The sequence below is a fragment of the Labrus mixtus genome, chromosome 13 (assembly GCF_963584025.1).
Source record: "Labrus mixtus chromosome 13, fLabMix1.1, whole genome shotgun sequence".
In the NCBI taxonomy this organism is placed as follows: Eukaryota; Metazoa; Chordata; class Actinopteri; order Labriformes; family Labridae; genus Labrus; species Labrus mixtus.
In genome coordinates this window covers 11,823,418-11,847,198 of record NC_083624.1, presented here as the reverse complement: position 1 = coordinate 11,847,198, position 23,781 = coordinate 11,823,418, and the positions used below count along the sequence as shown (strand labels likewise).

The following is a 23,781-nucleotide window of genomic DNA, read 5'->3' as shown; positions in this document are numbered from 1 at the left end:
TGTGAGGCGACAGCGCCTTCCACTGCACCATCATGTGGTTATTTAAGACGTGAAGGCAGAAAAGAACAGTCTCCCACTAAGACAGCCAGACATGAGATGAGAATGACATGCGTCTTAAGTGTCAGACAGACTCTCTCATACAGGTGTCTTTCTCTCAACTCTTGTTACATTCTGACATAGTCTGCCTTGAAAAAAATGTTTTTTTTCTTGAATTCTCTTTTTTAAATGGTTGTCTGTTAAAAAAATAATCTGGATTCAGTTACATTTGGACTTGTCCTTGTTATTATAGTCTAGTACAAGGCCACTTATGGTGTCAGATCGTATACCTCTTTACTTATTGTTCATGCCAACTAAATACTAAAAAATTAACAACATCCAGAAGCTGGATATTTCTATCAATCGGTTTCTTATTGATAATTTCAGAGGCTATAAATGCATGAAATCAACCATGTAAAAGACTTAGATTGAGAGTATTGCTGTGGCCCAGGCAGCGGCTTTAATAAAACATTAAGTCTATGCTAATGAAAGCCTGCCTTCCTCTCGCTCCAGGTCACTGTGGTATAATGAGGGTAATAGAGATGGCAGCATGAATCTAATTGCAGAACTGGTGTAAAAAGGTCAACTGCAACACAACAGCTGCACCTTACTTGTTTATTTAAAAAAAAATCAGGCACGAAGTTAAAAATGGCTGTGAACTAAACAAAAAACGTTTATAACCCAAAACCTTTACTAGCATCACAAAGATGCGAAGAGAATATCATGTAAGAACATGTTCTTACTTTCAACAGCAATGACCTGAACAACTGTGTGCTGTTGTTGTGTGACGTGTGTGCATGGGTGATGCAGTTACTGTGACATTTTGAGAACAGATCCAGAGTTGATTCTCCCACAGAGACAGTAGCCTGTCCTGTTTTGACAAAGGCCTGTTTACACCTGGTTGAACATAGATTCTTTGTGAAAGCACTTTTTACACACATGTTTGGGTAGTTTAACTACATCATTTCATGCTTGAAGAGAGTCTTTTATGCACAATTTATGATTGGGCTGTGCCAAAGAAAATAAAGGAAAATGAATGTTCTGTATTGATTCAGTGAGGAACAGTGGAGTGCATTTTCAATGCAGCGTTCCTGCAGGGAGGAGGGAAGAGGGCCAGACAACGCCTGGAAGGAGACGTGTAACCCACAAGCACTCCATGGTAGTTCATGAAATCCAACATAGTAACAGATTTTTTTTTCAAGGAGAAGTAGAACCTACACAACCAGTAATTTCTGATCTCCTCGGGCACAAATATTCATATTTGTATGAAGCATCACACTTTATGAAGGCGTTGCAGTGCTGGTAGTAAACTGGTTTCTGATTCAGCATAGGTTGATAGTGAAGTCTATAATTTGATAATCATGAAGACTTTGACAGAACATGGGAAAAGTAAGAGACCAGCCTGAGGTAGCAAAGTATTTCACACAGCACATTTTGAATCAGAGCACTGCAGTGCTTATCAGCTTCTCAGCCTCCAGGGCCAATCATCATTTCTGTCCCTTTTTATAAATTAGCTACTTTTGCCTCTAAGGCCAGTGCCTGGCATCCTTACTGTTATTCCCACCTCCCTCAGAACATCACCCATCCATGTGAATTTAAGTCAAAAGTACAGCAAAGTTAAGCTGGAGATTTTGGGCAGAGAGCTAGAGAATTTCTGGTTGGAAGTGCAGGGGGACAGAAATAACACGTCGAACATGACATCAGGAGTCATGTTAAATAAATCAGAGTGGTATGTCTCCTTTTTGTCAGAGAGCTGTTTTCCTCTCATTGGTGTGTTGATGTCTGCTGCCTGGCGGTGGCAGACTAAGTGCAAGATTTCATTAGCAGCATGCAGTTTAATGTTAAATGTTCTGACAGAAGCTATTTGTTTGTGACAGTTCTGAAGTCAATATCTTAAATTGCCATGCTGGGAGTATAATTTAAGTCCTCATCTGACAACAGAATCTTTATTTTTTTTTTGTTTGTTTGGCTGTCACTTGTGATGTAGGAATCGTGTATTTTCGGAATGGAAATCAAATCTTCAAACTGTGAACCATTTTTGTTAACGCAGACGTGCACAAGCTAAAGCACCTGTTGGCCCACACGTAGACAGGAACATATTCACGCTCCCCACAGACACACACATTTCTATCAGACACAAAGGAGCATGTACACACAACAGACACACACAAGAACACAGTCTGGTGAGTAAATACAATTTCAGATGGCGTGGTGTGATTTGAAGGAGTTCAAATGGAAGAAAATAAATGTCAGATTGTCGATGTCAAGAGCCAGAGCCACATCATACTTGAACGGTTTTCTTGTATTACTTATTCATATCTTCTCCCAGTGTGAATACATGGACTAGCGGCTCCTCGTGCTTTCTGTTACCTATTTATAAAATACCCAATCCATTCTAAATCTATTACTGAGCATGCCAAATACATTTTACAGAGGAAAGACAGAGAACTTTACCTGGTCGGGGGAAACATACTGTGACATTCATAGAAAACACATTACTGCTGCATTTAAGGTTTCATATATTCCATTCTTCCAGTGACTGCCCTGTTATGTGTTCAAAGTAGGCCTGGCTTAAGCTGACAAAGCTCAAGAACCAACTAACCTGCTGTCGTTGTGAACCGCTTGCAGTAATAGTCTATCCACTTTTTTCGTTAATTTCTTTAGCAATGCATTTGACTAAAATGACGATAGCTGCTGGCAGATCCAATCGGCTGCAAACAACCAATCATTTGATTTACATTTTGTAATGAGCACCATGCAGTCTGCTTTAAAATGAAATCCAAAGCTTGACGGACCGGCAGCGTCCACTTCTAGCTGCTAACGTCTGACTTTGCAATGAGCGTTTGGAGAAGGGGTATATGGAACAGTTAGTTTTAAGATGTTTTTGAAGAGTGTATCTGCAAACCATTCTCTGTTGCCCAGTCCTGGTAACTGAAGCATGCAAGCAGGTGATTTGCTGTTAACTTGCGGAACATGCGCTTGCTTTCTGTTAACCACATTTAAGGCCTTAATTAGTTCACTTACCCCAGAGAATGAGGAGATGACATGCACATGTTGGGAGGTAGGGTATGTCATTATGTAAGAGGTTAAGAAATGGGGGTTGGGGGTTGGGGGTACAAGCACACACCTTCAGTGTGGGACACAGGCAAAGAGATCTCCATGCAAGCAGCGGACTGGGCCTTGCGGAAGGGTGGTCGGCCGGGGCCTCTGCGTGTAAGCCGTGGCCCCTCGGCACCCATCTGAGCTCGAGGCTTCCCCGCCGAGCAGGGCTGGGATGTGGGGCTAGTGCAATGTCCATTGACATGATCTGTAACAATGGCAAAGCATTAGCAAACAATAGAAAGAGGGAAAAAATCTTTCAAACATATAATTATCCATCTTCCAAAGTCACATCTTCCTTTTTTGGAATTTTACACAATGAAATATATTGACTCTTCCCAAACTATCTGTGATTTTGTTAACCTTTAAAAATGCAGGCTTTATGCACACTTAACTCAAATGTTGTGTTTTTTCTAGTATAGTACGTTTTATATACTATATGACCTGTGAAGATGGATGTATATGTAGTGTTATAGGATCAAGCTGGTGTTAGAAATTAGATTGTCAACAAGAGAGATGGTAGCAAGGAAGAAGGGAAAGCAAGAGTGAGTGAAAAAAGGTTTGAAGAGTGATCAGAGTAAGAACCAGCAGGGAGGAGATCGAGATGCTGGGAAAACAGAGGCAGAAATACAAAAAGACTATAAGTGCACCTTTTATCAAGTCAGTGCCAAGAACGATATGTGAAAAGTATTCTGGATTCATCTCACCTTAATATTCTGCCTATTGCAAAACTTGTTTTTTCAACCACAGGCCACATGACATAACGGTAAATGACTACAGGTGGCGATCAAAGGTAGAGAAAAACAATGTGACAAATCTGAGAACTTCTTTTCTTTCACCACAACATAATCCAAGAGAGTACGTGAACTACAGACTGTTGAGACAGATACAACTTCAACTTTCCAGAACTAAAGCTGATGATGAAGCGGATGAGGTTTTTGAAAACTTTACATTATTTAAAGTTAAAGAATTCAATTAAGAAGTTTATTTTATCACATATGACTTGAGCTGCTTGAAACGTACACAATAGTTACATGAGTTAGTTACATGACCAACATTGGCCACAAAGTTGTTTTTTAGGTGTTTCTTATGAAATGTAATAGTTTGTAACTTCCAAAAAGTGCAATGGTTGGTTACTCAATCTGCACTTCAGGACTTCTTCATAGAATGCTTTAAAACAAATGCTACGTCCTTATTCCCCTGACAAACAGGACCCACGTTGTTTGAATGCTTTTTTGATTCAGTTCTATTAATTGCTGTAAACACCATGTAATGTCTTTCCCTTGCTTTTAAAGGAGACACTGAAAGAAATGTCTCACGCACTCTGCTAACCCTTTCAAGGGAACTTATTAACTTGTTTAATTAAGGTACCACCAAATGTGTATTCACAATTAGCAGCTTGCAAGCTCTCCATTTTCTTATGGAATTAGTTAAAAAAAAACAGTTTTCTCGATGGCAATTAAAGATTGTGTAGGATCTCACCTAAGCTTTCTCTATTGTTGTTTTTTAAAAATATGATCCAAAGTAGAAACTTATGAGTTTATTTTATTATAAATGTGCTGTTAAGTAACCCCAGACAGCATTACCTTGTTTTTCCTTGTCCCTTTCCTCTTAATATTTTGCACTGCTTCAGTCATATGAAGTCAAGTCGTCCGTAGTTGATGCACAAATGATTGGAAGTGAATATGATTAACTTCGGGGGCTCCACCTTGGCCATGTGCAAAACATGTAAAGGTTCAATAGGGCAGACCAGTTTTGGGTGATAGTGGTTTAACCAAACCCAGAGCCCAGACAACACCAAGTATATCTTTCTGTGAGGCAGCAAATTTAGATTAAGTTGAATATTCAGAAAGGAACTGGTAAAAAGCAGAAAGACTGGCACTTTAATATACTTTGAACACGTCACCTCCTTCGTCCATTGATTGATATACACAAACGCACAAACCCATGCACACGCGCCGATGGCAGATAAATACTTTTTTATCTTGTGTGTTTGTGGAGAAATATTTTGTTGTCATCACAAGAAGTTTATATATCAGGTATTAAGGTAAAACATGAATTCATACCCTTCTACCCCACAGCCTTTATCATATTGACTCTTCATTGGCATGTCTGAACCCCATGAAAATGGAGGACCTTCATTTTTTGTTATTGTACCAAATGTGATGAGGCATCAACATTATTATTATCATAGGTCTTTTCTTTCAGTAAATGTCTTCACATTTCCTTAAATAAAATATGCAGAGTTGACAGAACATTTCTTCAAACCTGTGAAATGAAAAAGACAGTCACAAAAACAATGGTCACTAGCACATTTTGTGTTGAAGAGAAAGCATATGTGGCAATGTAAGCAGAGCTGAGGGAAACCTGAGATTGTGATGTGTTTGACAGTAAGTTGGTGGAGAATGGGGAAAGGCTTAGTGTAAGTAACGCAGATCCAGTCGATGGAAAGAATGGAGAAAGACTGGAGACGGAGCAAGTGATCTAATCAGTGTAGAGAAAGGCTGTCAATGGAGGAAAGGTTGAGTAAAATCAGAAGATGGTCCAATCAGGAAAAAGCGATAGAAAGTCTCAAATTTAAATATGGGAATGAGTTTGAAATCACCTTTAAACACTTGCAAAATGTAAGAGAAACGAATACGGAAGATTTAAATCAAATAAAAATACAATAAGGGGAAAAATGGACAAAAACTTTACACCAACAGTCTCATGGGCTTGCAGAACAGGAGGAGAGAGTGACGAGAAAACTGAAAGAAGAAGGTCTGAGTGAGAGTAAAACTTCTAAAAGCAACATAAATCCTGGAAAACATTTTAAAAGCAGGAACTAAATGACTCAAAGGAAATCAGTGAAAACTGCTGGCTTTCGCCTACCGTACCAAGATCAGTCTTAAGATCTGTCGGCAGACTTAACTTTCTGCCAGGTCCCTTTACTGAAACAAAAGAATAGGAAACAAAGCACCAGTTAATCCCTTCAAAAGAAAATAAATAAATAAATAAATGAAAGGTAAATCATAGAGAAATTAGTAGATGTGATCTTGGTCACAGATAAACCAAGGTGCAAATATATGACTTGAACAAAACGGGAAATTAGGCTACTTAGAACAGCAACATGCAGATTGGTGCAATTGCACATGGCAGGCATACTTTTAAATGCATGCTCCATTGTTTTCCCAGGCCAGAACATTTTACAAGATTCAATTATTTTGATACTGAACCGGTCTATACTGAACCAGTGTGAAAAAACGTTCACACAATTCAATTAATAAGCCTTTCTAAGTAGAGAGCATACAATATCTCTCAACTAAAGGTTACTGTCATTGGGCTGCAACAAGTTCTCAGCAGCACACATTTCTACATTTTGAAAGGTGTCTTGCTGAAAGAAATCTGTTTTGACTAAATTTGCTCTGCTAAAATGTCACAATAAGATCGGATATTACTCAGCCTGGGCTGACATGGAAGCACAGATAAACAAGGTGACACCACAGGGTGCCAATATATAAATACTCCACAGTGGGACACTGAATATAAATAACGTAAAATAACATATTAAAACATTTTGCAAGCATTTTTGCAGTAAGTATAGAACTGCAAAGGTCAAACTTGAGATGTTATGACTCTGGTTTCCCCTTAAAAAGAAGGCAATATTTCATTGTTTCTTTGTATTGTATGAAGACACATGATGGTGTTTACATGAGATTTGATTTGACCACTAAAGGAAAATAGTGTGACCATGAAATGTTTTGTTTAATGTGGAAAAAACTGACCTGTGTGCAAATCCTGACATGAAAGACAAAGACTGAAAAGGACACAGGACTTCCTGGAGTGTTTAATATCAACTGAGATTTACTTGCAACTATTAGGCAACTATCAAAATTCAAGCATCAAGCGCCATTGGAAAAAAACATTTTCACTTATTCTAATAGGAAATGAGGGTTTAAAAGTCCAATAGTATTAAAGAAAATATAATTCTTATTATCATCCAACAGTAGAGGCCTTTCAACGCAAATGAGATAATTTATGAACTGTGTGCGCACATGTGTGTGTGTGTGTGTGTGTGCGCGTGTGTGTGTGTGTCATACTAAGCTGTGGTAACAGCTGGGGCCAGAACCACATAATATGAGCAGTGTTAATGACAGGTAAAATATTCTCATAATAAACCTGTAACACACAGATGTTACTCTGGTCCTCTGCTTTTCATCAGCGTTTATCACACATTAAATATAAAAAAGGTTGAGATGATCTGAGATTCATAAGGGATTTTTATATTCAATATGAACAATACTGAACAAAACACTGAGGATCATTCTTTTGCATCTGTGGCCCCCTTCTTCCTGCATGCTTACTGAATAAATAAGGTAACATTTGTCAGTTATGCAACATCTTGAGTTTGAGTCTTTGGGCTGTCGAACGATAATTTTTTTGATTGCAATTAATTGCTGAATTTCAATGGTAAATCGCAATTAATACTATTTTTGATCGCATGTTTGAAATTCATTATTTGCATTTGCATTTGATATCTTTTTTTTATTTGAATTTTTTTTTTCCTGAACTGTCTAAAAGCTGTCTTTTTTTAAAGTGAAATGAGCCAAGCTGCTCATTTGCAGCTGGGCGAGCGTGCTCCTGTTACCAGTGCTTAGCTGACCCAGGCTGTTAATGGAGCGGTACATGTCGTGAATTATTTGCTTTAAATACTACTCCTTCAGCGCACATACAGTTTAGTGTTGTGAGAGTCACAGACAGCACAATACAGTGAGCTCTTATCTCAGACAGTTACTGTTACAAGGCTGGACATGCTAGTTAACATACATCTAAAAAGCTTTGGCTATGCTTGATGACAAAATTGACTGTGACGCATATATTTGTAAAGCGTTTAAGAAATATATCACTCCACTGTTCTCTGTATACATTTCTTTCGCTACTTTCTATGCCTGTGTCAGAGCTGCTGTCAGAGGGCTTAACCAAGCGTTTACAAGTAGGAGTGGAGTTTTTATTGTTGGAAGAAAAGATCCTTTAATTCAAAAATAAAAAGATTTAACAAATTTGACAACTTTTACATAACAAATGTCGCATTTGTAGGTTTGATTCTATATATGATTTTTATATTGCAATATATACCACATAAATGAAAGTTATCACAATGTCAGTTTTCCAGTTTAGTGCAGCCTAGGGCTTTGCTATCGTTGGATAATTTTGGATTTCTACGTTCGCTTCTACCCGTCCTCTTCTATCATTGACAGCTGGGATGGGCTCAAGCCAGACTCCAGACGTGAAACGTTAATGGATGGGTGGATGGATGGATTGGTTGGTTGGTTTCTCCATTGGCAAACATGGTAGACAATCAATACCTGTGGGTTCATGAAAACACATTTGAAGCTGAATTTTGAATATTGAAACTATGTTCAATCGCACCGTCCCTATCAAATAAAATAAATTCAATTCAATCTAAAGTTGAACCACAAATGTCAACATGGTGGTGGTGATAGAAGTAGGTATGAAATAAAAGTTGGTAGCTTTCTTGAATGTCTGATAATAATTTCAAGTATCCTTGTCCACTGTTTGATGTTAAGACCCACAGCTAGTGTAGGAAAAAAGATCAAAGTTCAAATTTTCCCCCCAGTTCTTGGTTGAAAACCTTGTGTGATCGAATTATAGAACACAGTTTTGAGGTAACAAATGGGGTTGTTGCTGGAAAAAAATCTGTCCAAATCGCTGGTACCAGGCAAGCTGAAGTCACATACAGGAAGTACTACAGCAGACCACGCAGTGGGTACCATGCAGTTAGTTAGAGATGAGACAGTAATGAACATTATGCCTAACTACAAACAAGATGAGACTGCAGGTTTATTGACACACCATAACAAAGACACAAATCCATGGTCCACATTCTAGTAAAGTAGCATGTTACCTTTTTAAGCACACAATGGTTAATGTCAAATGAAGCACTAGAGGCAGTGACAACTTAGGAGGAGAAGTTCGGTTAGACTACGGTCATGTTCTCAACCAAAGCTCTCCTTCTTTGCAACATTGCAGAATGATGAGGGGACCATGTCCAAAGCCCTCTTCTGGCACATACAACAAACACCCAAATGTCTACCAACCCTGAAGCTGGGGCAGAGAGATAACGCACCACCAGCGGTCGCACATACAAAAGCATGGAACACATTGACAAAGCAGCAACAAAGACACTGCTCCTCCAAACACAGCCCCTCTCAGCTTGTTTACACGGCAAGCAACTTAGCTGATGACTCACTCTTTTGTTACTCATTATAGATGACTGGGCGGATATTATCTTTTGATGAACGCCACATGAAAAATGAAATACATTTCATGTATTCTAACATACTCACAGTTATCTCTTCTTTGATCAGAATTTAGAATGCCTAAGTCCCTTTGCGCTAAAGTCCTGTTATAGCTAAATCCTAACAAACAGAATGGAAATCAAGAACTTTCTTTCTTTGAACTTTCCCTTTATACAATTTCACATCAAGCTGTTAGCCAGTTATTGGTTTAAAATTGTTTTTATCAAGCCAGGTAGATGAATCCTGCACCTAATTTAGATTTTCATTCAGCCAGCCAAATGAAAGGAAATTTATCAGAAAAGTTAGTTTTAATAAACATATTCATTTGGCCAAGGTTTTTCTACTCTTTTATCAAACTTTGAGAAACAAGGAAGCTAACAAAAAAGAGTAGCAGGCAATAGCCAGCTTTTCTAAGGGATGTGAAATGTATTTGATTCCCTAACAAAAGTTCTCCATTTCTGTTGCTGTGCAAATGCATGAGTGTAGGTATGGTGTTCTCCTGTTAGTGTTGCCCACAGAGCGGAAGCGGATTTAGCATGCAGGTGCAACATTGACCCAATCACCTGTCCAAGACAACAGTCAACCCATGTACCTATGTTGTTGCATTATTGCCATACAGTAACAAACCACAAGCAGATGTCCATGAAGAGGCTGAGTTTTATGAGTCACCCCCCCCATCTTACCATTGTCCAGTAAGTAAAAGACTGGACTGCAGTGGCTGGCTCTCAGACTGGCCACAGGCTCTGGCAGGATGCGTGGGTCATTGTGAAGGGAGGTTGGGTAATGAACTGGAACAGGAGATCCAACAGAACAGATTTTTCAGGGAAACAGGTGAGAGACACATAACACAGTGTGTGAACTGGCGAGGAAGGGAAACATTTGAGGTAATAAACAAAATTGTTCATAAGAAGCCATAAGGGTCCCTGTATAACCAAAGTGGAAGCTGTGTCGGTATTGTTGGCACAAACACAAGTGCATATTAGCAGTAATGTAGGTGGACTGAGGTGAAGATAGAGCAGAAGAGGAAAGCAAAGCTTTCGCTTTACAAGTCGTCCTTCACCTTGAACTAAACCTTCTTCATGAGCTTTCGGCAGTGACAGCCTACAAATACAAGCAGCACTGAAATACTATACTGGAGTGAGGGGCATCTGGGCTAACTCAAATAGTCCGCTGCCACTGTGAGATACCCACAGATAAGTGTAAGACAATGGGGGGATGGATAAAATACTAAAATTGAACAACAATAAATATATATAAAAAAATGAATAATGATGGTAAATGTTAAGCACCATTATATCATAATTCTCCTTCTTACCCAATGTTTGCATGGATGATTCCAAGAACTACTGACCAGGAACCAGTACTTCCAGTGCAGCACTTCAATATTCATGATTTAGCTTTAATGGTTTATTAAGTATGCATATGTTTTATTGAGTAATACATGGTATTTTTAGGAGGCAGGCTTGGCTGAAGTACTATCGGTAGGCTGATCTACAGCTTTACAAAAACAGCCGTGAGCTGAGTAGGTAGCATTAGTTCAGCCCATTGTTTCAAGTTTCAGCCATCATCTCCTCCCTTTCTCTCCTGGCATGCTCTTTGCTAAAAATAACCCACTGGGTCAGGCACCAAGCACTGGCATCTCAGCTTGTTAGCCCATCTCATGACTGGTGCTGTGCAATGCCACATGTGGCATACGGCTCAGAGAGAAAATGTTGCAGGTAACCCTGAACCAAAAATAATGAACTGTGACTTAAAATAGAAGACAATGGGAAGGAATTGCTTTCATGAAGGATAAGGACCAATTACCTGGTCTTGTGAGAACTGAAGAAAAACACAGGAAACAGAGGAGAGAAAGACACCTGCAGCTATTGACATCCGGGATGAATCAGGGTGATGGCTGACTTCATTAATAAGCTGTCTTCAGTCTGCATGTGGCCCTCTAGGAACAATACACCTGGGGCCTGATTTACTAAAGGTTTACGTGTCTTAAAACGTGTGCAAACTTGATACCACCAGCAAAAAATTTGCTATCTGATCTACTAACGGCACGCAGTGAGGATTGCGTCTTTCATATGATCAAAACAACACGCATTGTCCATTTAGCACGTTTGCCTGAATCAATATGCAATATGGGGCGTTTCTACTCTAGTGTGCAAAATACTAGGAGGAGAAAATGCAAAGAACTGAAGTTAGTACACGCATTGCGATTTACCAAGCCTGGCAAATATTGCGGTGATTGTGACAGTGTCTGTATTTAACACCTTTGAAAGGAATGTGCTAACCCAGGATACCAGTGTTACGCACAACAGGCTGCTGTAGAACTGAAATCTTGATAGCAGGCATTAACTCTGACAATGTACTCCCTAATTAGTAACAGGTCCTAAAATCTGCCTCTCCTGTCTGGGTAAATGTTCAAGTACATCAGACACTTGTGTACAACACTGTTGAGCTGTGTACCCTTTGGTTTTCCTTTGGGTTTCCTTTGGTTTTCATCTGGCTATTCACAAATCATGGCAGGCTTGTTATGGGACATGCTGACCATGCCCTCATCCACTGACCAAGAGTGAAATACTTCCCTGACAAAGCCAGCAAATAACATCTTGTTCTGGTTCTGTAAATTCTGTTCTTAATATGCTTTCTTTACAAGGGTTAAAAAGCAAAGCTCACAAAAATGAAAGCTCAATACCATCTCAACCCGGAGACAAACAAACATGAACTAGAGACATTAAAAAAAACACGTTATTGGTATTTAAACCAGTATTCAAATGCGTCTCAAATGAAGAGTAAAAAGTGCAGCTGGAGTAATAGCGGCATATGTGGTTTAGTAGTAGAGTTGGTCGTCCCTCAATCTGATTGGGGGTTCGATCCCCAGCCCCTGAAGCCACATGTCGATGTGTCCTTGGGCAAGACACTTGACCCCAAATTGCTTCGTCGGCGGCATATGAATGTGACCATTTACATAGCAACCTCTGCCATCAGTGTTTGAATGGGTGTGAACAGGTAGGTGACCAAAGCATAAGAAAAGGACTATACAAGTCTAAGTCCATTTACCATATACCAATAACAAGGACTCACAACGTGGCCAAATCCCCAATTTCATAGAAATATTCGTCAAGTCACTTTCAGGTTTTTTGTATAAAAACAAAATCATGGCCAGACCACAGAGGGAAATCTGAGGGTAAAATATTTGCTTTGCCATTTAATTGGCTGTTTCATTGGCTTGATGATAAAACCAAGCTTTTTGACCTCATTGTTAGAATGGAACAACACTGCTCATCAAAGTTGAATGAGTCCGGTTATGTGGGCCTGATGGTGTTGCAGGGGCAGAGCCCGCCTTGGTCTACTTGTCAAAAGTCTTTGCTCAGCTATAAGCAGAACTTTGCCCTCACCTGTGTATTATTTCACCCTTGCAGCTGCCATTGTAGCTCTCCGTTGGTGCATTTGTGTGCAAGGTTGTTGCGCAAATATTTTTTATTGTGTGTGTGGCGGTTTATATCTGTGCGAGTGAAACAATATAATTTGCTCATGGATACGTTGAATTGCTCTCTCTAGATTTGACATAAATCTGGTTCCATACAAAACTTCCCAAAGTGTAAACAGATGGTACTAAAAGAGCTACAGAGCTGCACAGAAACTCCAATTTGTGGACATTGCTGAACACAGTGAAAATCACCATGCAGGAGGACAGTTTACACCTTTTTTTCCCTCTGAACAGGCCACGTCATATACTGTATATCAGTGCTACTTATATTCTGGATTTTACGGTATATCCCTTTTGTGATGTTTAAGAAATACCATCAGTAAATCTAGTTGGTTTAAAACTAATTGTTGTGAAAAAATAAAGCTTATAAAGCACACAGAGCCTAGACCACACCTCTTCTTTTTTTTTACAGTGTCTACAGCAAAGGATTTGCATGCTGGCACCTTCAACCATTTGACCTTTATGTTCTGAAATTGCTGAGATGAAGTGATGTGATTTTCACACAGGCCACAATCTCCCACATTCTCCCATCACAGATTCACTCTTCTTCTGTCTGTCTTCCAACAACACATCACAACACGCTGAAAATATCGTATTACCACGCCCGTCATATCCGACCTTTACCTATTACCCGCAGACCTTTAACATTATCCTGTGATCCATAGTATTCATCATGAGTCACTGTACTGTCATATTTATCTCTTTCACCCAGCTTTCCACCATCATATCTACCATGATACTGTATCTCTAAAGTGAAATCCTATACCCCAAAGTGACAACATTATGTATTTAACATATCCTTTAAGACAAATAATGCTTCATCACACAGCACTCTTCTTTAAAGGAATCACTACCCATTACAAATTCAGTAGCATCTAATACAAGTCAAGCACTGAACATCCCAGCATTTTCAACTAACAGCTGTGTGCTGGAGCTTATTATAATATATTATGAATGATATAAATAAATATTTCACCAGCTGTAGGAACTATTCTCTCTAGATGTCCTTTTAAAGCTTGAAATTAAAAAAAAAAATTATGCTGGTTATTTCAACATGTTGTCATCATGTTCAAACTGTTGTATACACATTGGTTTAGAGTAAACATGTGTTTGGGCACGCTCCATATGCTTTCTTTATCTTTCACTGTGTTTCTCTCAGAACATGAGCCATGTTGGAAAAACAAAGAAGTCAGAGAGGGATGAAGAAAGAGATAGAAAACATGAAAAGAGAAGACTTTTCTCTAGTTCATCTTTGTAATAACTACATTGTAATAACTGAAATACAATGCAATCAAACCCTCTGACAACTATCTATCACATAGGCTCTTCGTCAACTTTCAACTGGAAGAGTAGTCAGCACATATTTCAGAACGTAACATGTCCATATGACCACACTGAATATTACCATTTCAAACAGCTGCCAGTGCCATCAGGCGAAAGATGCTCTGGTGTTCACAAGCTGAATTCTGTAGCTTGTTTCAAAACACAAGGGCTATACAGCAAGGCATCACAGTGAAAAAAATACATTTCCATACAGGGAAAGGTCAGCTTAGCAGCGAGTGTTTGTCTGTGTCAGGAGGTTACCTGAGGTGGGTGACTTGCTTCTCTCCATGTCAAAGGATTGCTGGTTGTCAGAGAGTTCAGTAAGGCCTGTCGCAGCCAAATGCAGCCCAGAAGAAGGGGGAAAAAAAGGGAACACACGATTAGTCTGATCTTTTTGAGCTTGTCAGTCATACAGATAGTAAGTAAACATAGGTGACTTCAGCCACGCAAAGCCCCAACAAAGAGTTTAGAGTACAGGGTACCAATGATTTGTCTCTTAATTGCATTTTCAATTCCCAGCTTTTAAGCTTTTCCCACTTTCCCCAGTTAATGCAACCCTGCATCTATTCGTCTCTGAAGAGAAAGAGTGGCTGATCCCTACTGCGACCTGCACTACTGTCAGTTATAAATAAATAAAATGTTTTTTTTTTTTTTTTCATATTCCAGCCAGATTACTAATCACTTAGTAGTGCAAATCTTGTGATTTTCAACAATCAACATACAAATAAGAATAAACACAAACTGTTAGCATGCACCAAGCACAGGCCAGAACGAGAAACCAGACCTTTTCCTCTCTAATAACGACCACAAATTCTGGTATGGCTAATCCTATTAATAAGGCAACATTAACAGACCAACTGAATCCTCACAGTCATAAAAAAAAAATCTATAAATGTAATCATTTATTTTCAATAAATGTTTCAAGCAAAATTACTTTATGTAAATTTCCCCTCAATTATTATCATTACATTTTTAGATGATTAAAGACAATGGATGTTATTTTTATAAACAATTCAAAATCTCTTCGTTTTTTTGATTAAAAGCATGTTGATTTGTTCTACTAGGCCCAGTAGATTATTAGGGCTTTATTTACCCCACTAACTTTGCTTCTGTTAAAATATACATCACATGGATCATATAATATTTATAACTGCCCTTACGAACAGGCTCAAAGGAGTGGCTCTCTGTCTGCAAAGGACATACCGTTGGACATGACTGGAATAGGGTTGTTCTGGTAAGGTTGTAAAATACAGACATGAAAACACCCATTGTATTCAAATCATCTCCTTGGTGTGTCCCTTTGCTTTCAGTCCACATCATTCATTACCAGTCCCTATGGCAACCATCTCCTCCAACCCTGTGTTTTCACCAAAACACTGCATCCTCCCCCTCCCCCACCCACACACCTCTTTAGGAGGGCCCAACTTACTCTGATAGGATGTACGGATCCTTTTCTTTGAATCTGAATAAAAGTTAGACAGGCCGCGCATGCAAAACTCTGTCAGGCAGGCCCACATGCCCACATCAGCAGCCACAGAGTCACGAAAAGGTGGGAGGAGGAAGAAGAGGAGGAGGAGGAGGAAGAGGAGGAGGAGGAGAAAGAGGAGGAGGAGGAGATTGAAAGGCGGAGTGGTGGAAATGATGGAGGCCAGGAATAAAAGAGAAAGAAGAGTATGTTCAGATTTAGAGCAGCGAGACATGAGAGAGGAAGGAATGTTGAAAAGAGAGAAAGGTGGCAGAAAGGTATACAGTATGTACAAAGGGATGGCACAGAAGAAGAAGACAGTAGAAAGCACAAGATGAGGAAAAAACAAATCAATTGAAAGGTAAAGGGTTGAATGTTAAGTAGAAGGAGAAACAGAGTGATGATGTTATAAGAAGGGGGGGGGGAGAGGGGGAGCAGAAGGGAAGGATGGGGGAGAGAAGAACACACAGGCTTAGGGTGAAAAAAAAGAAGTGTGAGCAAGCAGCAACTGTGTTAATTTAAGAAGAGGACATCAAGTTATACCGTCTACTGCTGTGATGTGATTTGTAAGTTCAGAAGTCAACGAGTTTGTTAGCCGGCAGTATATCATTAATAACAAATCAAGTTTACAAATAATTATTCATTTACATGGCATTTTTTCTTGTATATATTTAGCAATGTCCTGGCATGTTCTGGCTAGGATTAATCTCCAATAATTTAGTGTATGTTTAGTAATGTTTGACTGACATAAATATAGTATTCACATAGATATATGTGTGGTGACAACAGCTAAAAATGTTGAAGGAAGGACAGAAGACTACAGGTTCTAAAAAGTCGGACTAGAGGTCAGCTGTTAAAGATTGAATTTAGTTTAACAAGTCTCATGTATTTTGCTCGCCCTGTTCATAGTGTCCTTTGAGATTTGTCTACACTGTTAACTCCAGCAACTGCTCAAGACCAAAACACCACCACCTGGGGTTTAGAGAAAGGCCAGAGTCTGATGCTTTTGTTTATTCTTCCACCTCCAAATTGATTTTAAAGTCCCAAAATAGACAGACTTTAACACGAGGAAGTTTGGTACAGCAAGTAAGTACTGTGGCGGTCAATAAAATCACCTAGGCAAGAGACAGCGACAAAGCCTGGATTTTCACCTTTACACGAGTCCTAAAGACCATTACAGGATTTTATTTAGCTACACAGGTGGAATTATTTCATAAGAAAGCTTGAACTTTGAATTTTCTTAAAGGACGCTGGATATCTCATTTTTTAAACCCCTGTAACTAAAACGCATTAAAACCAGAGGTCAGTGTATGAAATAAGGAAGGCTTTTCTAATAGTCTTATCTTTCAGTCTCAGACATCATCACCAGTCAAAATCAGATGCTGAGAAAGGGAGTCAGGAAATAGGAGACCTCCGTGGATATCGACCTTAAATGAATGCTCAAGCAGGGCCAAAAATCGATAAGGACAGATTTTAAGTGACAACATGCATAAAAATGCAAACATGGAAAGACATACAGCCTGTGAACATGCACTTCATATCATAGTGCAGATGTGTGACAGTCATACGGTGTTGGACAGGGTTTTGTTATGTAATCGTGTCAGAGATAAATGGCAAAGAGAGAAGAGAAAAAAGTACTGATCGTGTTTTACAATTCAATACCTACGTTTTGGATTTGAATTGCTGATGGACAAAACTTTCTGCAAAATGCTATAGCCTACATAGAACCAGTAAAAAAGTACTTACAGTATAATGAAGATAAATTGTCTTAATATGCTTTGGCTTACTTCTACATTTTAAGGGCCATTATAAACAAAGCATATTAAGATTATAATTCATGTTCAATAGCTTCCTATAACTAACTTTCAATTAGCAGTAATAAGGAGGGTATTGTTGACCTATTAGCTATAGACTATGGTTTGTAGAATAAGGTACTAATAAGCGCTTAACATTGACTGCTAAGCAGCCAGTATGTAAATAATCAAAATGCTAATAAGCAACCAGTTAATGGTGAATATTGGGACCTAATTTAAAGTGTTACTAACTATATATATAGTAGTAGTTAAAAAGTAATCTAAGCTACTGTCCACCACTAAAACTAGAATAATCAAAAGAATGATAATAGATATCATGTTGTCCTTTGTGTGAGACCTAGGGAAGCCCTTTACTTGATCAAACTGAACTAGTAAAGGGCTTGCAGGTAGAGATACTGAATAATTTCTAAAGAAGAATAGACCAACTTCATCATAATTTCATACCATTGATTGCAAATAGATCTCATTTGCATTATTGATCCGTCTAACCTTGAAATAAATAACTGAGCCTGAGAAGGTATAATAAACAGGAAGAAGTAAACAGGAGAGCTACAGGTTTAGAGGACAGGAGATAGAAATTAGATGATAGGCTGGACGTAATGGTCACAGTATCGACAGATTATTGTGTGGCTGTGCTGTAGTTGTGTATTTGCATGTGTTTATGTGGCAAGATCCAAGAGGAGTGTGTGTGTGTGTGTGTGCTACCTGAGGTGGACTGTCTGTGCCTGCGTGGGGAGCGGGTGAGACGCTGGTAGGGGTCGGCGGCTCCGTACAGATCCAGTGTCGACATACACAACAGGACAGTTTTCTGCAAGTAGTCCACCACCGCTAGGCCATTACAGTTCCCAAACGCCAAACTGGACAAGCAAAAGAAAAACGGCAAGAGGCACGTGCACATGCAAACACACACACACACACACGCACACACACACGCACACACACACACACACACACACAGACATTTGCAGGACAAAGAGTGTTTTTCAGTTGACACAACTGGCAGATTTATTTCTCCAGGTTAATCTCAATGACATTAAAGGTGGAACATGTAGCACTATCAAACACAGCCAAATTAACTTTTAACATTTTTCTGTAATTACATTGTCACCAAAACCCTGACTTTTCTCACACTGCGACTGCTGCTGTCTAGAATATAAATACCATCCAGAGATATAATTGCTCTGGAGCCTCAAACTCAACTGATCACGGGAAACAAGTTGAATAAATGTAGTCTCTCACTTGTAAAAAAAAAAAAACATTTCAAAAGCTACAAAATGAAACTAGATTCATATCAAGGAACCCTTTTAATGACCTACTGTATCACTTCGGCAATTAATCAGTTATGAAATAAGTTGAACTCATGTCACTCAACCGCCTATCATTGCTCTTCTGTTTACATGCCACATTCAGATGGCAAATGCAATATCATTATAAAGTTCTACCATGCGTTCAAAAGGTCCATTTTATCCTTCACTTTATGCTATCAAATATGACAATACCACAAACATGACTATTGAAAACAGATCACTCTTACACATAGCCAGCCTTGGCAGCACTTACCCACCCCGCAGGAGAGTAACACAATACAGTAATTTATCCCAGGAAAAAAAAGGAAAGGGTTGTAGAAAAAAACAAATGTTTGATCGCTACTTCTTGTGTGCTTGATTCCTATTCTCAAATTTTTTTTGCGTGATTTCGTGAAACCTATTTTTTCTGCCTTTTGTCCACGAGAAGGTCAGTCCCTGAGTGCACTGACCTCACTGAAGGACAAACAGAGAACACCCCATTGAAAGAGTGAAATATGAAAATTGATCTAGCTAACTGAGGAGCCAGTGCAGAAGATGAAGTTACAAGCAGCGGCATCACAGGCATCATCTAACAGAGAGCATTTATATTTCATGAGACTAAACAATTCAACCAAAAAAAAAACAACAAAAAGGTTTTGGTTTATTTTGATTTGCTGGCAAATACTGTAAGTCACCTAAAATCTATACAGAAAACGTTTCACTAACCCTGTTTATTAACTGCAAGCATTCATAGTAACAATGCTTACACTGAGCATACATTCTATAAAGGATAAATTCACTAAATAATAATAATGCACTACCTCTTGCTTGTCAATCATTTTTGTGTGTTCATGATATTTTTATAGATATTTCATTAAACAATAAAGTACAATTCAGTCTTGTCTTCTGACATTTGCCAACCAGGGTTCCTGGATGTTTAAAACAAGAAGATGGTGCAGTAGGGTAACTTTCCCATTGTTTACTGGTTTGGGAAATAATGTTAATAATTTTTGTTTCATCAAAGTAGAGTTAGAGTTAGATCATTTAGTTTTACTATTCAAAACGAATGTTCAAGTTCACAGTGCCAAGATTCTCCAAGAACTCAACATAAACCGAAAGACAAGTCACCATAGACACATAGACACACAGATAGATGCAGACTATGCATACAGAAATCATGCCGTGTGCACTTAAGAGTTGTTGTCTAGAGAGATTCTACAGAGGGTTAAGTTTGCACATCGGTCAAACTGTCCGGTCTTGCAACTATTTGGACCACCAACATGCAACCTCCATTACAGCTTTAACAAAAAAATCTATCTAGTTAACTGCATGTTGTAAAACAGCAGATACACTTAATCTATGGTTAAAAAAAACGTTCTGGTCACTCAGGTGTACACTTTTACTATCGGTTTTACTTCCAACAACAATTCTATAATAATATAATTGATACAGGCTTTATAAAAAAAACCTTTTCAATATTCCTAATCTAGATATAAAAATGAGTAGTCAACCAATATTAAGGAAGACAAGCTGTCAGACAGTTGGACTTGCCATGCATCTGGAGACTTACAGGCCATAGGCTGAGTTGATGTCCAGGCTGGTGATCTGCTGAGGAGGTTCTCCATCTATCCCCTGCAGCTGGATGACCAGCTCTGCCTGGTAACCAGGAGGGACCCGAACCATCCTGTCTTTCACCCTGAAACAGACAGACCTGTGTAATATGCGTGCAGTAGAAATAGATGCTTAGCAATAAAGTATTTGACATGTTGCCTCCAATATATTCAAAGTTGGTATACATGGAAATTAAAGATAGAGCTGCAACCGAGTTGAAAATATGCTAAACATTTTTGTAAGCACTTCATTTTTACTTTTAAACTTTAAATTAAACGCCAGCTTCAGATGCTGTTGGATTGAAGAACTGAACTAATCTAGAGCGATTTTTTTCCCTGTCTTTCTAAAACAACTATTCTGTTCAGTTACAAACAACACTAATTTAGTTTATTGTAGATTACAGTATTGACTTCATAAGCAATTCCTGGCACACTATAAGGGATTTATGAAATCACATGTGGTATGTTATATGTTGCAGAAATACTTTAATAAAGGGATCTTACTTAAGGCAGGGGATGCTGTGTTTGTTACCCTCGGTTGTCCCACTGACGGGGCTCACTGACTGTTGATGGTGGGCTTGGGGTGAATGTGAGCCGGACTCTGAGAAGCATGGATCGTTCTCATTCTCCGATGGAGAGATGACATCCTCAGACTCACATTGTAGACGGACCTCCAGTGACTAAGGATGACACAGGCAATTCAATATTGATAAATATATCATTTGTAACAGTCAAGTTGTCACAGTGACTATATTTTGTTTCTGAAACAACGCAACTGATAAAGTAAACGTTCAACTGTAAAAGTCTTGTGCAGATGCAGACACAGTAGAAGAAGGATTTACATTCTATCTTCCTCTAAAGAGGACATCGCTGCACATATCTGTAGATGGTGGTAAGAATTACACATGTAACAGGTATTTGCACTTGTATCAAATCACCAAGATGTCACTCCTTGGATTGTCGTCTTACTCACTTCTATCTGAGTGTTGGCCTCATATTTGCTGAAGTGATACAGGATGATGTGGGCTGAGATGCCGACCACGCAGAACATACGACTTTGGGGGCACCAGCTGACCATCTGAACAGCAAAGGGGTCTTCCTCTACCAACTCTGCGGCCCGGCCCTCCCCTGGCTTTGGCTTTTCAAACACTTTGGAGGTCTTCAGCTTATACAACATCTGTAGTGTGACTGTTAAGATAAGTTGGTAGTTTTGGTCACAATGTTGTAAATGCAAAAAAAAAAAAAAAAAATCCTTTTATTTGCAGTAAGCATACTTACTTGCCGATGCATCCCAAAACTTTATTGTACCATCAGCATGGCTGGACATAGAGAAAGAAAGGTATTTGGTGATTCAGGGATTTAGTGTGCTAAATTCCCAAATTAATGGAACAGGACGTTGAGGGAAGTAACAGATGTTAATCAAAAATGACAACTGTAAGAAACATAAAAGCTTTATTTCAATTCAACCGTATTTCTTCTGATCTACAGATAAATGGATTGATGGATGGATGGATGGATGGATGGATGGATGGATGGATGGATGGATGGATAATCTCTGACTTTGAGTATGCATGTTGAGTGTCTGATACTTTTTTCCAAATTAGTTCGGACATTAGCATTCTACTTTGTGGAAAAAAAGAGTGACGCTTTTAAAGCTGTAGCACAGGAAAAAAAAGCACATTATACAATTGGCCTCATATCGCCGGCCTGCTGCTGCAAGCTCAGTGTTGCCTCAAAGCAGACACCACCCAGTGGGCATGATTCAGAACAGGTTATCATCTCTTTTAATCCCTTGAAAGCAGCATGGCTTACCCTGTGATAATGATCTCTGGGTACGTGTGGGAGCCTAACGTCCATGTTCCGCCGCTGATTGGCCACTCCTAATATAGGAATAGACAGATTAGTGATTATCTAAAAACTTGATTGAATCATCTTTTGTTTTTCTCTATCTTGAACCTGTTGCTAAGACTTTTTTTCTTCAAAGCACAGGTGTCATATTCTCTTTTTACTGAACTGTAACGGCTACAATGACTCACATGTGAATGATTCACACAATTTTCTGCAATTTTTTAGCAGTAATATTTTTTTTCTAATATTTATCCACAGGATAGTAGTGACTTAAAGGTGTTTCTGCTCACACTGTGACTACAGTACAATTACTATCCAAACATCACCAGCACAAGCGGCAGATACAAATTAGTGTATATTATCTCATATCTTTTTTTCTTACCTTATGGCTGTAACCTGTTTTCTTGTGTTTAGCTCCTATAGAGTAGAGAATGGGGATAATATCTGGCGGGCAATCTGCAAAATAGGCTGTGCAGGTAACTGGAGACTCATGGATGTCCATGGGGTAAGGGTTCTCAAAGATAGGAAAGCTGAAAAACAGAAGATCATGATATACTATGTATGACTAAAGCCACTATAGCTAAACATTCAAAGGGAAAGTTATTTTGTTGTTGACTGTGTTTGGCTTATAGAAAGGTAATACATTACAAGTAGTGTTCTCCCGTAATGGAATAACATGTAATATCAGCCTGTGTAAAACGACAAACTGTAATGATGTTGTTTACCTAAACCACATACCTGTTCTGTGTCAGATCCACCACGATTAAGTCTTTCTCCAAAAGCACCACCACTGCGTAAGGCTCCTGGACCTCTGTGAAATAAAAAGCCAAACTGAAGATGATGTTTAAACTGTACTTTTTTTGAGTGTCACACAAACAGCATTTTAACTTTTTAACATTTTAACTTGTAATTTATTTACAGTCCCTTTTGTTGCAATACAGAAAAAAATGGAAGTTTCTGTTTTTATTTGACATGTTAGTATTTTGTATTGAGTTTATTTGAATCAAGGAGTCAGTTACAGCTACTGAAAAACTAAGTCTTGACACTTTCTCCCCTTTTGAAGACATGGGGCTCTGTATTTTGACTGCATGAAGCGTGTGGTCTAAATGTGGCATGTGGCGCATGGCGATTTGGGGCGCGTCCCGATATATGCTGGTATTAACACAGTTCACGTTCAGGGCACAGAGCCAGGCACAGAGCGCAAACAGGATGGATTATGTGGCTATATTATACATAGCTGTGTTTTGGGTGTAACATGAACCAGACCAATCAGAGTGTCAGATATCATTCCTTTTACGAGCCAGATGCGCCATCAGGCTGGTGCGTTGCTATTTATGAGGCGGATTTCAGTTTTTATTCCAAGATAGACCAAACTCTGGCTGGCTAATTTAATAACTCTATCTTTCAGTCTGCCCCTGAAAACTCAGAACACACATATTAAATATTTTGATGGAGAAATTAAGTTATACTTCACTGAATTAGTCCCACAACATCAAAAGGGATCAGAAAGACAAGGTGAA

At 38.9% G+C, this 23,781-nt stretch overlaps 1 protein-coding gene across 11 annotated transcripts in view; it reads right to left on the bottom strand.

The window, feature by feature from the left end:
• Positions 1-23,781, bottom strand: part of stxbp5l (syntaxin binding protein 5L) — a 110,376-nt gene that overhangs the window by 10,565 nt on the left and 76,030 nt on the right. For 4 of the 11 annotated variants that reach the window (XM_061053737.1, XM_061053739.1, XM_061053742.1 and 1 more), the window contains exons 11-23: positions 23,000-23,072; positions 22,644-22,791; positions 22,226-22,293; positions 21,692-21,732; positions 21,387-21,601; positions 20,918-21,093; positions 20,374-20,499; positions 18,223-18,374; positions 15,668-15,736; positions 14,500-14,565; positions 10,118-10,222; positions 6,012-6,065; positions 3,164-3,343 (exon numbers count right to left, since the gene is read on the bottom strand). In XM_061053737.1, the coding sequence (XP_060909720.1) occupies positions 3,164-3,343; positions 6,012-6,065; positions 10,118-10,222; positions 14,500-14,565; positions 15,668-15,736; positions 18,223-18,374; positions 20,374-20,499; positions 20,918-21,093; positions 21,387-21,601; positions 21,692-21,732; positions 22,226-22,293; positions 22,644-22,791; positions 23,000-23,072 (1,473 nt within the window). The remainder of the gene's footprint in view (positions 1-3,163; positions 3,344-6,011; positions 6,066-10,117; positions 10,223-14,499; positions 14,566-15,667; positions 15,737-18,222; positions 18,375-20,373; positions 20,500-20,917; positions 21,094-21,386; positions 21,602-21,691; positions 21,733-22,225; positions 22,294-22,643; positions 22,792-22,999; positions 23,073-23,781) is intronic. The other 7 variants (XM_061053747.1, XM_061053748.1, XM_061053740.1 and 4 more) reach the window with 6 other exon arrangements.